This window comes from Physcomitrium patens, chromosome 2, assembly GCF_059467195.1.
Source record: "Physcomitrium patens ecotype Gransden chromosome 2, ASM5946719v1, whole genome shotgun sequence".
In the NCBI taxonomy this organism is placed as follows: Eukaryota; Viridiplantae; Streptophyta; class Bryopsida; order Funariales; family Funariaceae; genus Physcomitrium; species Physcomitrium patens.
The window spans coordinates 18,648,046-18,662,035 of record NC_143411.1 but is presented as its reverse complement, the minus strand read 5'-3'; the positions used below and the strand labels follow the sequence as shown (position 1 = coordinate 18,662,035).

The window sequence follows — 13,990 nt, the reverse complement described above, 5'->3', positions numbered from 1 at the left end:
AAATTATTTATGTTCTTAAATTAAAATTGTACTTTATTATCTATCATCTCAAATCTAGACTAAATGAATAGTTACATGTGGTGATACTAGCTTCTTTATTTTTGAAACATCAATCAACACAAACTTCTTACATTGTGTATCTTAAAATACAAAAATTAGGTGTGATGAAATATATATATTTTTAATATGTTAAAACATGATTAGATAAAAAAAAAATCTTATTTAAATTTTATTAGTGGTTAAGTTTTTTAATAATTATTCTATTTTAAATTTTATAGAATTCTTATTTTTGTTATGTCATTAGTGATTGTAAACTTATAGTATTGTATATTTCTACATTGCTTACTTTTAATTGGTTTTAGAATAAAAGAGATCTTTTATTTGTCATGCTTATAAAAATATTTGGTTCTTGATATTGTAAGAATATTTTTAAATTTATTTATATATTATTATATTATTTATATATATATAAATAAATATTTTAATGGTATCAATAGAATATATTTGTATAAATTTTAATTATATTTTTTTCGATTTTATTCATTATTCTATCTATAAATATTTTTTAGTATATTTTTTAAAAAAATTAAAGAACTTCAATGCTACTTTATTTTCATATTTAAATCAATATTTATATCAACTTCAAAAATAAAATATGTTTGTTCATTTAAAAAAATTAGTTCTCTAAATTTAAAAAGATTTTGATATTTTTTCAATAAAAGATCCTTTATATCATTTTTTTATTTATATTAATTTAAAAGTTATAAAAAAACTATAATTAACATTTCGTATTTAATTCTAATTTTTAAATAATATTATTTATATGATTTAAGTTTTATAATAAATGAAAAAATATTTTTTAATCTAAAAATACATAAGCTATTTATTTTTAAATTCATTTTTTTAAATAAAAAAATACTCAAATCATTTTTAGATCAAAAAATATTTTTTGCCAATCTGTTATTTTAAATGTACCAATACAATAAATATATAATAAAACTTTGTATTTAAATTTTTTATTATAACACTTATAAGATTATCAATTTCTAGTAATTATTAAATGAATTATTTTAAGAAATTAAAAAAAGAGAATAAATTAGGAAAAAAAAAATCAAATAATACAAATGGTCTTGTCTTCTTTACATGGATTGATACACCATTTTTCAAACTCAAAAATCTTTAAATTGCCAACTTATATCTCCAAATAAAAACCATGTCCATATAAGATTCTAACAAATTTTTTAAAACCATATATATATATACATCTTTTTAATTTATTTTTAAAATATATACAAGACCTTTCTTCGGTTCGTCCTCCACACTTGTGCCTGGTCCATGAATCTCGTTTTTCAACAAAGAAGCTCCTTCGAGCATCCCACAAACTTCACACAAAGCTAACTCGCCCGCCCTCCCTCGTTGCTGGCTTGACTGCGTGCCGATGCGTCCGTTGCTTCGTGCGACGCTTGCTCCGAAGATGAATCTACCAAAAGTTGTCACCACTTCCATGAAGCCCATGAGCATCACCGATGAGAGACACATGGATGTCCCGCAGGAGACCGCATGGCCTGTAAAAGTGCCCACTGCGACCTGGCGGATGAAGGACCACGGACAACGATCTGACACCAGCTTACCCTTCCAATTGTCGCCAAATCCTGCAATAGTGCTTGCTGATTAGCCAGATATGGCAAGCCTGATTCCCCTCCAGCTTGCGGTTTGCGGTAAATGAACACCTTTTCAGGGTGTCTTTAGATGCGGTGGCCAGCCGGTGACCTAGTCCTTGGCTATACCTTGCGCCATGTGTCGACGGCTGTTTCTCCTCATTTCTCACAACTTCTTGTTGGTTTCGCGATCGGTTCCGCTTGGTTGGTTATCACACCACCCCTGCGACGATTTTACGTTGAAAGGCATGAAGTCTTGGGAGAATCTCATGGTGGGATCGTTTTAATGAAAGCTGTGGCTTTGGGAAATCTAAACTGGGTGGTTGCGCTTAATAACTCCAGGACACAAAAACAAACAACTATAGCTCATGGCTAGTATTCATGCTGAATCATCGAATTATTATTGATGTTATGAGTTGGACTTTTTGCTGATGGAACGGATGTCAGGACCATTGATCTCTGCTCCCTACAGTAATATATTAACTTCTATAATCACATTTTATGATTTCGTTTCAGTTTTAGGGACTGGTGTTGACTTCATGCCATCACGCCACTAGCTACAGGTAGCGCACTGGCATAGGACTTGTCACCAATTCAAGCAGGTTCTGTATTGTACACATGTCCAATCTAGAGAGACTTTGCCTCAAATCAGTGAAAAGCGCAAAATAGTGAAGTGGGATCTCGGGCTTAATCCCTCCGCATTCGGCCTTCATCACACGTGTTGTTCTTCTGCTGCAGGAGAGTTCTTCAAAATGGCTTTGCTGTGTGTGTCTCGCAGTTAAGTAGTAGTCCCCAGAGCTCCTCATACTTCATTCTACACCAGAAAATCTCGTCTCGAACATCGCCCGAAGTGACTTGTTTCAGTGCTTCGACTCCTACCTGTAGAGCATAAAAATCCTCTTCCCCTCTTCTGAGCTTCTAGCAGTCTGCGCAGTTGTGTACATATTGGATTGTTGTCAGCATCACCGCGTCGGCTTCCTCTGGAGTTGTGAGCAATCCTTGAGCGATTTCGGCCACAGAAGGTACCTACATTGGTGTTTTGAATGTGCGGCTTGCTTGGTTCGGCTGCTGTTGTCAGAATGTGCGCACATTGCATTCGTGACTGTAGATCATAACTTGTCCAACAATGTGTCTCATGCCAACGTTCTGTAAAAGCTGAATAAACTATTATTGGCTGATTCGAGTAACAGGTTCATTATCCCTCACTGGTCAATATATTAATAAAAGTGTAAATCTGGTAAGTGCAGGCACTAATCACTGTCGAGTTTCTTTCGTAACTCAGTTCGAAAACAGGAATCTCTTAAAACCTGCAAGGAGATGGAAACTGCAGGAGAGCGTGCGGCCATTGGCGCCGAAACAGCTCGCATGGAGGGTCGCGGTGCAGCAGGTCAAGGAATGGAGGCAGCCAAGGCCGCCGCTACCGGGCGGGTGGGAAGGCCCAGGCACCGACGCGTGAGGCTCCCCGGACAAAGCAGGAGCAGGAGCGTCAGCAGTTCTTTGAGCAGCTCCGATGAGGAAAGCATGCGACGCCGACATGGCGCAGAGGGAGTCAGGACTGTTGTCAGCAACGAAGGAGAGGCCTTCTGCCCAAATCCCAACGCAAGGAACCTTGTAAGCATCGAAATATCATTTCATCCTTCTAGAAATCTCAGGCTCTTATTGCTCCTGAAATTCAGCTGTAGCGTCACATGTAGAAAACATTGCGACGCCGATGTGATGCATGTGAACTTGCTCCGGTGACAATCATGTTGTAAAGATTACTGTGCTGTTGGTGAAATTTTAAGTCTGGAACGATGTAAGTACTTGTGTGACATCCAATATCCGTCTGTAGCTCTTGGACTTGATGTGTTTTGCAGCCGAAGGAATATGAGACCAGGGTGCAGGTCATTCAGCGATACCCTGAGATGCGAACTGTGGAGAAGACCGATTACGTGAAGGAGATTGTGAATGAAGAGCGCACCATCATTGTGCCCAAGACTAGGGTTGTTATGGATGAGGTTCAACACGTCGATCGTTTACCCATTATTAGAGATGTGCCGAAGTCGCGGATCGAGATTGTGTATAGGTGAGGCTTCGACTTCTCTTTGTCCTAGACTTCGCGCATTGAGAGAGCCTTAAAAATCTCATTACTCAAGTTTGCTAGTCCGCTCAGAAGACCAAATAAAAGGGAGTAACTAAAATAATACAAATACTTTCTTTCGTCTTTGATCATATTCAAGCTAAGCGTAACACTGATATAAAATGGTAAGTCATATTTTGAAATAAGGTATGGAAAGAAATAGGCATCATTTTCTCAAGCAATGGTAGCAGTGCATCATAACATCTAAAGTTATCCGATATCGACTTAACAAATAGTATAATGAAATCATCCATACTCAAAATATGAAGGACAAGTCTCTAGTAGTTTCACTGCCTCTTCTCAGAGTTGTTCCTGAGGAGCGTGAGGTAACCGACATGGTACCCTTGGTCGAGTATGTCGATACTCCGAGGATTGAGAGAGTTCCCCGGGTCATCGTCGAGGACATCGAGGAAAGAATCAGAGTACCAGTTATCCGAGAGGTTCCAGTCACCCGAATGGTCGAGGTTCCCACCGGAAAGTAAGTTCCAAACCTCGTTCCATCTCATTTTTTTTTTCGTTCAGTGCAGCCCCATTTGTCACAGTCTGCAATTCGGTATTTACTTTGGAGGGAAAATGCTATAACGTGAACGTTGCGGTCATGTGCAGCTACTGCGAGGCACCCGCTGGCGAATTCGTCAACCCATCGGACCTCAACCTTATGGGTCACCACCACCACCACCACGGTCACAAGACTGGCGGCTTGCTGAACAGAACCAGCAGTTCGTCGTCCTCATCATCATCTGACAATGAGCATGGCCTCCACACTCACAACACAACGGTTGACTCAATGGATACTGGTCTTCCAGGGCACCATCACCATAACTCCCTCGATGGAACCACAACCGGCACAGACTTGGACACCACCCACACAGCGGCGCCGAAGAGGAGGTCGGGATTGTTGGGCAGGATCATCCACCACTAAGTTCCCCCACATCGGCCAGCGCTGTTTATCACGATCTGTGCATGACTTTCCACTCGCTGAGCCATGAATGAAGACCCCAATACGATACAAGGTCGGATTTCTGAAATAAGTTTGCAAGTTACAGAGGTGGAGAAACCGTCACGCCGATGGTCGGCTTGCTAGTTTCATTCCACACCGTACATTACCCGATTGCCACTTTTATTATTCTTCAACACCATTCCTCGAATTTACTTTGTACACTTGGATTCTACACAGTTTTTGTAGCAAGCTATTTTACTGTAATTTATTACTGTTCCGCGTGTCCTATTCTTGGTTTCAATATAAGAACAATGCATTTTTCGTTCAATGGTTCTGCTTACTGTGACAATTTCAACTAGTTTGTGTGTTGCTGCTTCATCAATCTTGCATTATCCTTCGATTCTACAATTGTGACATCCATTCACTTGAAATCTCAATGACCAGAATTGCTACATCTAAAAAAAGAAAAAGAAAAAGTAGTTCATAATTTTAACAAAACTGTTTATTAGTACATCTAATCAAATAAATCATGTTTGAAATTTTCACTCTAATTTCAATTTAGTATTTTAAAATACATTTGAATAGGAAAAAAATTAAATTAAATTAAATATATTGCATTTAAATAAATAAAAAATCTAATAGAATCTTTACGATGTCATCTTTTAATTAAAATTTTAAACTTTATTATCAGTTAGCATAATCAAAATTATAATAACTATAAATGTTAATTTAAAATTATAAATAATTATAAATAATTTAATCATAACATTAGCACACCAAGATTATTTTGACCTTAGAATATACATTTTCTATCATTATTGGCTATTACAAATTGATAAACATAATACTAATGCTTTATAATTCATTGTACTTTAATATATATATATATATATATATATATATACAAGAGAGAATGATAAAGCAACCCAAATTTGTATTAAAGCAACCCATGCTATCTTAACGAGCATTATACTCTTGTAGTGCTATCCATATTCGCAGCCATTCTACATTCCTAAGTATTGCTAAGAATGGAGGCAGGAGGTTGGGAACGTTGGAAATGGGGGCAATGGTTGGGAATGAAAATGGGGTTGAAAAGGTACAATGATAGTTTAAACATGTGGGTTGATTTAGTAAAAATTTTGGTTGCTTTATCATTTTTCTATATATATATATATATATATATATATAATAGAAATTAATTCACCACATAATAATGTCAATATTTTTGCTTCATAACATCTTCATAATAGCATTGGTATAAACCTTTATCTTATCAATAATGGTTATTTGATGCAACTTATTGGCTAATTGTAGTAGTACAATACTTAGTATTAAAATCTTATCTTTTGAAAATATTTGGTTGTGTACAATATATTCATCAATGTCTACATTATTATTTAATAACTAATAGTAAAAAAGATAAAAAAAAATTCAATCAACACAATAGTTTATTTGTTGTCATAAAAAATCTTAAAGCTTTGTAGATCCAAGAAATCAATAATGGCTATAGAATTCAATTAAAGATGATCATATAGTCTATAATAATAAAAACATGAGAGATTATTTTTAAATAATATTATTTTATAGGCTTGTCAAAGGTAATCCTACAATATCTTTTGGATCAATAAATATAATCAAAAATTATACTTTATAATTAGATTAATATTATTTTTATGCAAAGACAAATATAATTAATAGTAACAACTATTTCAAATTCATTATGGTTTTAAATTATTTTAATTTTAAAATCATCAATTATTGAAATAAATATTACTTTAAATATTTTAAATAAGTAAAAATTATATTTTATACATACTTGTACGTTGGTTTTAAATAGATATTTTATATGAGTGTGAATGTGCATTAATCTTGTAATTTATATTTTAAAACAGTATCTAATATATTTATTTATTATATATATATAATTTATTTTAATATAAAAATAAAATAAATATAATAAAATTAATAAATTTGATTGAAACTATATAAAAATAAATATATAAGTATCATTTTTAATCATTTTGGAATATAACTTATCAAAAAACTATACATGTATTTATAAAAATAGTTTAAACTTATGAAAAAAATTAATAAATTATTATAAAAAATAATATTTTTTTAATATAATACATAATATTTTTACATGTTTAGTAAGCTTAGCCAAGTCATACCAATTTTACAAAAAAATAAATAAATAAAAAGAAAAAAAGATACAATAAGATTGGAATTTCATAAAGTTAACAAAATGATGTCAGGTCTCTTTGCCGACAAATGCACAATGATATTTTGATTCAACTTGTTTTTTCTAAGATAATAATTACATCAAGTGGTGATAGGTGAGTAGTTCTATTTATTGTGCAAGCCCTATCTATCACATCCTATTGAGTAGAGTCACTTTTGTGTAGAGTAAGTTCCATAATAAGAAGTCTTTATAAAAGATGAATTAGTGCTTATTTTCTTGGTTTTTTTGGAGTGTTGGTGAAATATGTATGGATTAAATTTTGTGAATTTTGAGTTCACTTATTGCCCTTTGTATTAAATTGAGTGTATCTAAACTATGCCAATTAATTGTATTTTGATTTTGGTATATTGAACAATGTGGTTGTGGTTGATAATTATGTCTTATATTGTAGAAGAGCCAAAGAGTGATAAGGATTTATAATGTTGTATGCAAGAAAGAATTGATTGGATTTTGTAATAAAGGAATTATTAATGTTTTATCAATAGATTCTTATTTGAGTTGTTGTAATAATTCTAAAGAAATTGATCAAGATTCTTTGAAGGTTGTAGGTCTTTATAAGTATCTAAGTAATTTTGTAATAGAGTATAAAGATATAAGAAGAAATACAAAATTGGTGAATTTTGGAATTAGATATTTTTATGAAAATAATTATACTAAATATAGCAAATTAGAGAAGAAAATTTAAGAAGATAGAAATATTTGTAAAAATAAAGCATGTATTATTGGATATTATCAGAGAATTTTAAAACATAGATTATTTTTTATATTTCAATACCAAAGCTATTTATAATAGAAGTATTAATATGTAGATTATTAATAGAATTTAAATATAGTGATAGAATTCTAAGAGTCATGTATTCATTGCAAATGATAGTTGAAGATTAAAAGAGAAAGTTGGCCAAAGAAAGTAGAGTTGAAAGAATGGATCTAGAAGAAATCGTAGAAAAGTTCAATGAGTGGCATACTATGATCAATGCCTTTTGATTGCAGCTTTAGGTAGATATAGAGCAATTGTCCAAAGATAAGAGTTTTTTTGATTTTCCAGAAATTAGAGATAATAAGTAAATCAATGTAGATAATAGAGCTAAAAATATAGAAATTTTGAATAAGACATGAAATTTAGTTTTGTCTTGTATTTTTCAAATAGTTCTTTTTCCAAAGCCTTTATAAAAATGTTAGCAACTTGTTCTAGTAAACGAATATATTGAAGTATAATTTTGTCACTTCAATTTTTTTCTTGTCTAAAATGATGATGAATATTAATATATTTTGTCATAGAATTTATGTCAAGATTCATTGCCATATAAATGTTGTTATTGTTTTTATAATAGATGGAAGTAAGTCTAGTGATTTGAAGGCCAATATCTCTAGTAAGCTTGGCTAGCCAAGCCACCTCCTTTGAAGTGGTAGATAATCGAATATACTCAGCTTTAAAGAAGTTCATTTCCACTATACGATGTTTTTTTGAAAGCTAGGTAAAGGGACTAGAATCCAACATGAAAATGGATCTATTATAAATCAACTATTAGTCACACTTCTTCTCAAGTCTATATCTACAAATCTTATGATATTTATATTGGATTCTTATAGGTAGAAAATGCCTTAGTCTAAAGTATGTTTAATATATCTAATGATTTAATTGGTTTTTATTAAATTCAATTCTTGAGGATAAGTAAGAAATTTTAAGTAGATTTTAATTTCTATAGAGATATCAAAGCAGATTTTTATAAAATGATCAATATTCCAACCATAGAATGGTAGTATGTAAGGTCACATGGTTGTGCATTCATATCAACTATTAGCTTTAGTTATTTCTACATTAGTGTAGTTCCAAGCACATAGTTTTTTATACCAAAGTATTTTAGTAACTAAAGTATATAACTACATTGAGTCATAAAGATGTTTCCAAGAAGTTTGGTACATTCTACTTTTAAATAAAGTGTCATGTCTTCTTTACTTAGTTCTAACATGTTGAATTTGAATATAAGCTGTTGTTTGAATCAATTCAATCACTTTTGAAAATTGTCAATGAATAGTAAATCATCAGCATAAAAGACCAATAGTAATATTTTTCCTATTTATTTAACAATGTATAGGTTGTAATTGCCTTCTCCTTATAAAAAACCTTGTTTGTATAAAAAGAAGTCAATTTGGATATACTAAGCTTTAAATGCTTATTTCAATCCATTATAGTAAAAAGAATTTGCTTTAAGAAGTCATTGAGCCTCTAGTTACCATTAATTATTCAAACATGTTTTAAGTTTAAAAAAAACAAATTTTATTTATAGCTTATCTTCATGAAGAAAATTACTTCAAATATGCAAATCTTGAATGTACAAAAATCTCCAAGATGTGACTAGATATTTTAAAACCACTTCTATTCTTATAAAGTTTTCTTTCAAATTTGTATCATCCAATATCTTTTAATCTATCTTTCTAATTGAATTCAAACTTTCCTACAAGTTAATTGATATCTTTAACTACATTTATAATAAAAAAATAAAAAAATAAAAAATATAAAGAAATAAAAAAAATTATAAAGTAATTACAAATCTTCAAATATGGCCTAATATCTAACAAGTGCTAAACATGTCAATTTTTAAGATATGGCCCAAACCAAAATCTCTATGAAAAAAACTCACTTACAAACTCCAATTTTGAAGTTTCTTAAGTTAGCTTTTGAACCACACTTTTTGATCTCCAAAAGCTTTCATACAATTCTTTATATACAAAAAAAAAAAAAAAAAAAAAAAAAAAAAAAAATAGATACAATTTTAAGATCTTAACTTCAAGCATCTTTTTTCTCTCATAAAAACTCTAAAGTCCTTAATTTTTGCAAAAAACTTATAGCCCTCAACACAAGCTAATAAATTCTAATCTTTGAACTTCAAATAGCTATCCTAAAGTAGCTTCAAATTCTAATATGGTCTTGGACAACATCTTGAAGCCGATTGGGCATGATCTTTGAATAATAGGAATAAAATCTTCCATCAACTTGCCTTATCCATCTTCATGGGAAGGCCTAAATGTCAAAATATTATATCCTTATGTCACGGCCATAATCATGTAAGCTAATAATTACATATAGAAATAGGTAGAAGTAAGTAAAAGTAGATAAAAGTAAGTTAATTGTATAATATTTCATATAGAAGCTTCCTAGAAACTTCCTAGACGCTGCTTTGACTTCATAGGTGTCTTTAATTGACTTTTTGGATTAGAAACGTGGTCAACAAGTTGGCCATGTGCCACACATGTTGTTAGCTTGAAGATCAAGCTAATTATGTGGCCCACACGTAGAAAAACTTGCCTTGTAAGTCAAGGCATGTGTCCTACAAAGTCAACACATATTGAAGGTCCTATAGAACGTCGCCACGTAGCCCCTAGTTAGATAGTATATATAGAGACAAGAGTGAAGGCTTCTTCACTCTTGTCAACTCCTTTCTTGCTTCTAGTCCAGGTTCAAGAGTCTTTAGTTTCTTGTCTTGTGGCAATAGCCATTCCAGTTTCCTTTTAATATACCTACTTGTTTATATTTTGACTTATTATATCGAGATAGCTTTTTGGTGTATATTTTTCTTCATCGAGTCTTTGTCCTTGACAGATTGACAAGAGTACACTTACAATATCAGAGCTTTGTTTTTTCTTGAGTAAGAGTGGATTACCCCTTTCTCTTGACAAGACATAAGCGTATTAGAAGTTTGCGGATTACCCACTTCTAAACTGATATTGTTCTTAGTATCTTCTTTGTTATCAAGTCTTTCTTTTCTTTTGTCTTCAGCAATATCAAACAAATTTTTCTTCTTAGTGTCATTATGGCAGAGCTTGTTGAAATGAAGAGTGCAATGGCACAAATGCAAGAGCAAATGAGGGAGTTAATGCTTGCGATGCATCAACTCAATTCACCAACACAGGAAAGAACAAGAATAGCAGAAAGTGGAGATATAGAGATGATCGGAGCTGCTTCAACATCTACAACAAATCACGTTCCTTCTCCAATTGTACAACATCCTATAAGCACTAGAGAACCAAGAATTACCTTACCTGAGAAATTTGATTGTACGAGATCAAAGTTTCGAGGGTTCATCAATCAAGTACAATTGGCAATTGAACTTCAACCGCAAAGCTATCCAACTTCAGGATCACAAGTCAGGTTTATTGGCACTCTACTTTCTGGTTCTGCATTATCGTGGTTTTCGTCTTTTCTTGAACAACGAAATCCAATATTAGACAATTTGGAAGTTTTTTTGGCGGAGTTTCGATCTATGTATGGTGAACACGATGCAACTCGTGTTGCAACAAATAAGATCCGAATTCTGCGACAAGGAAATCGCTCAGTAACAGTATATGCTTCACAATTTCGACAACTTGCAATTGACATCAAGTGGAATGATGCTGCACTCATCAGTCAATTTCTTTATGGATTGCAATACGAAGTAAAGAAATTGATGCTCAACTTACCTGATCCTCAAACTTTGAGTCAAGCAATCGATTTTGCGGTAAAATGTGATAATCGACTTTTTGAATTTCGATCTGAGAATCATTCACGGGAACCTCAACGTTATTACTCAATGGCAACATCAACATCTTTGCCAAACATACATTCAGAAGTAGAAGACATGCAAATTGACGCAGTACGTTTTAAACCTCTAACTGAGCAAGAAAAGATTCGTCGTCGTCAAGAAGGATTATGTTTATATTGCGGAGAACCTAAGCACACTGCTCAACATTGTCCAAAGAAACGACGCAACTATAAAATGAGGGGTACGACGGTCAAAGAAGACAACATGTCGGAAAACGGATTCGTCCAGCTACAATAGGGACCGTGCAGCTGGAACCTTGTACAATTCCTAATGAAGGTCCTATCCTCTCCTCAGAATCCTCTCCTTGTTTTATAATAGACTTATATTTAGGACCTAAGAATTACAAAGCCTCTGCTTTATTAGATTCGGGAGCCTCAGCATGTTTTTTAGATGAACAATTTGTTAAAAGTCATAAAATACCCTATGTACAGAAACCTAAACCAGTACATGTAGAAGTCATAGATGGTCGTCCCTTGTCTTCTGGAGATGTCACTCATGAAACTCATCCTATAAAAGTAACAATAGACGGTCATGATAGCTACATAGCTTTTAACATAATTAAATCCCCGTCCAATCCAGTTATTTTAGGTTTATCCTGGCTAGAAAAATATAATCCTCGAATAGATTGGAATTCGCGTAAACTTGACTTTTCCAAAAGCGTTATTAATAGTTCTACGAACCAAGTAAAAAATTATAAGTCTAATACAGTAAAACCCGTACTGATAGGTGCAAAAGCATTTATACACGCAGCAAAAGAAGGATCAACTTTTGCTATTTATGCTGCACCTATTTCTGAAAGCGTAAAGACTTCAAGTGGCATTCCAAGTCAATATCAGGAGTATCAAGACGTTTTTGAGAAAAAGAATGCAGATATTCTTCCTGAGCATTGTCCATATGATTGTTCAATCGACCTCAAGGAAGGAACTCAGCCACCATTTGGACCAATTTACAGTTTATCGCAAGATGAGATGGCTGAACTCAAGACATATATTGACGAGAATTTAGCGAAGAATTTCATACGCCATTCAAAATCTCCAGCAGGAGCTCCAATTCTATTCGTAAAGAAAAAAGATGGATCTTTACGAATGTGTGTTGACTATCGAGGACTCAACAAGATCACAATCAAGAACAGGTATCCATTACCTTTGATATCAGGACTCCTTGACCAGTTGAATCAAGCTAAGATCTATACAAAAATAGATCTAAGAGGAGCATATAATCTAGTACGGATCAAAGAAGGAGATGAATGGAAGACTGCGTTTCGAACCAGGTATGGACATTTCGAATATAATGTCATGCCCTTTGGACTCACGAATGCACCAGCTGCTTTTCAACATCTCATGAATGATGTATTTCGTGAATTCTTAGACAATTTTGTCGTCTGCTATCTAGACGATATCCTGATCTATTCCAAGAACGTCGAAGAACATGAAATATATGTTCATCAAGTATTACAAAAACTTAGAGATGCAGGATTGTACGCCAAGATGGAAAAGTGTGTATTTCACACTACTCAAGTTGACTTTTTAGGATACATCATTTCAAATGATGGTCTCATGATGGATTCTAAGAAAGTCCAAACAATCGTGGATTGGAAGATTCCAAGGACGGTAAGAGATGTCCAATGTTTCTTGGGATTTGCCAATTACTATCAGATCTTCATCAAAGATTTCTCACGAGTTGCAGCTCCACTTACACGCTTGACTAGTAAAGATAAATTTCAATGGAATCAAGAAGCGGAAGCAGCATTTAAAGCCTTGAAGAAATCGTTTGTCTCTGCACCAGTCTTATATCGTGTTGACTTTTCCAAGGCATTTTTTATGGAAACAGATGCATCAGATTTTGCCTTGAGTGCAGTTTTATCACAAATGGGAACAGATGACAAACTCCATCCGATAGCTTTTCATTCAAGAAAATTCTCAGCAGCCGAGATCAATTATGAGATCCACGATAAAGAACTTCTTGCGATCGTGGATTCCTTTCAAGAATGGCGTCATTATCTAGAAGGCGCTTCTAGTCCAGTCACTGTGTATACAGATCACAAGAACCTCGAGTATTTCATGTCAGCACACGTGTTGAATCGTCGTCAAGCTCGTTGGAGTATGTCTTTGTCAAGATTCGACTTCATTATCACTTATCGGCCAGGAAAACAACAAGGTTTATCCGATGCCCTATCTAGACGTTCTTATTTTGCACCAAAAGAAGGAGATGCAGCTTTTGAGCAACAAAGAACGGTCCTCTTGAAACCGGAGCAATTTCATCTCCGAGCAATGAAATCAACATTGACTGTTGATTCAACTTTTCTCAAGCAAATCCAGTCTAGTATGTCCTCAGACCCTCTTGTTTATGATATCGAGAATAATTCTTCCAAGTCTCATGATCCTTCTAAGTTCGAGTTCAAGAATAATCTATTATATTTTGAAGGACGCCTATATGTTCCAGAAGGAGAAG

The 13,990-nt window shown here is 33.3% G+C and overlaps 1 protein-coding gene across 1 annotated transcript; it reads left to right on the top strand.

Moving 5' to 3' along the window:
• Positions 1-2,347: 2,347 nt before the first annotated feature.
• LOC112274115 (uncharacterized) lies at positions 2,348-5,290 on the top strand. Its single transcript, XM_024503294.3, has 5 exons — positions 2,348-2,680; positions 2,906-3,269; positions 3,515-3,723; positions 4,082-4,255; positions 4,384-5,290. Exons 2-5 carry the CDS (start codon positions 2,976-2,978, stop codon positions 4,697-4,699), a joined length of 993 nt encoding a protein of 330 aa, XP_024359062.1. The 5' UTR covers positions 2,348-2,680; positions 2,906-2,975; the 3' UTR covers positions 4,700-5,290.
• Positions 5,291-13,990: the final 8,700 nt, after the last annotated feature.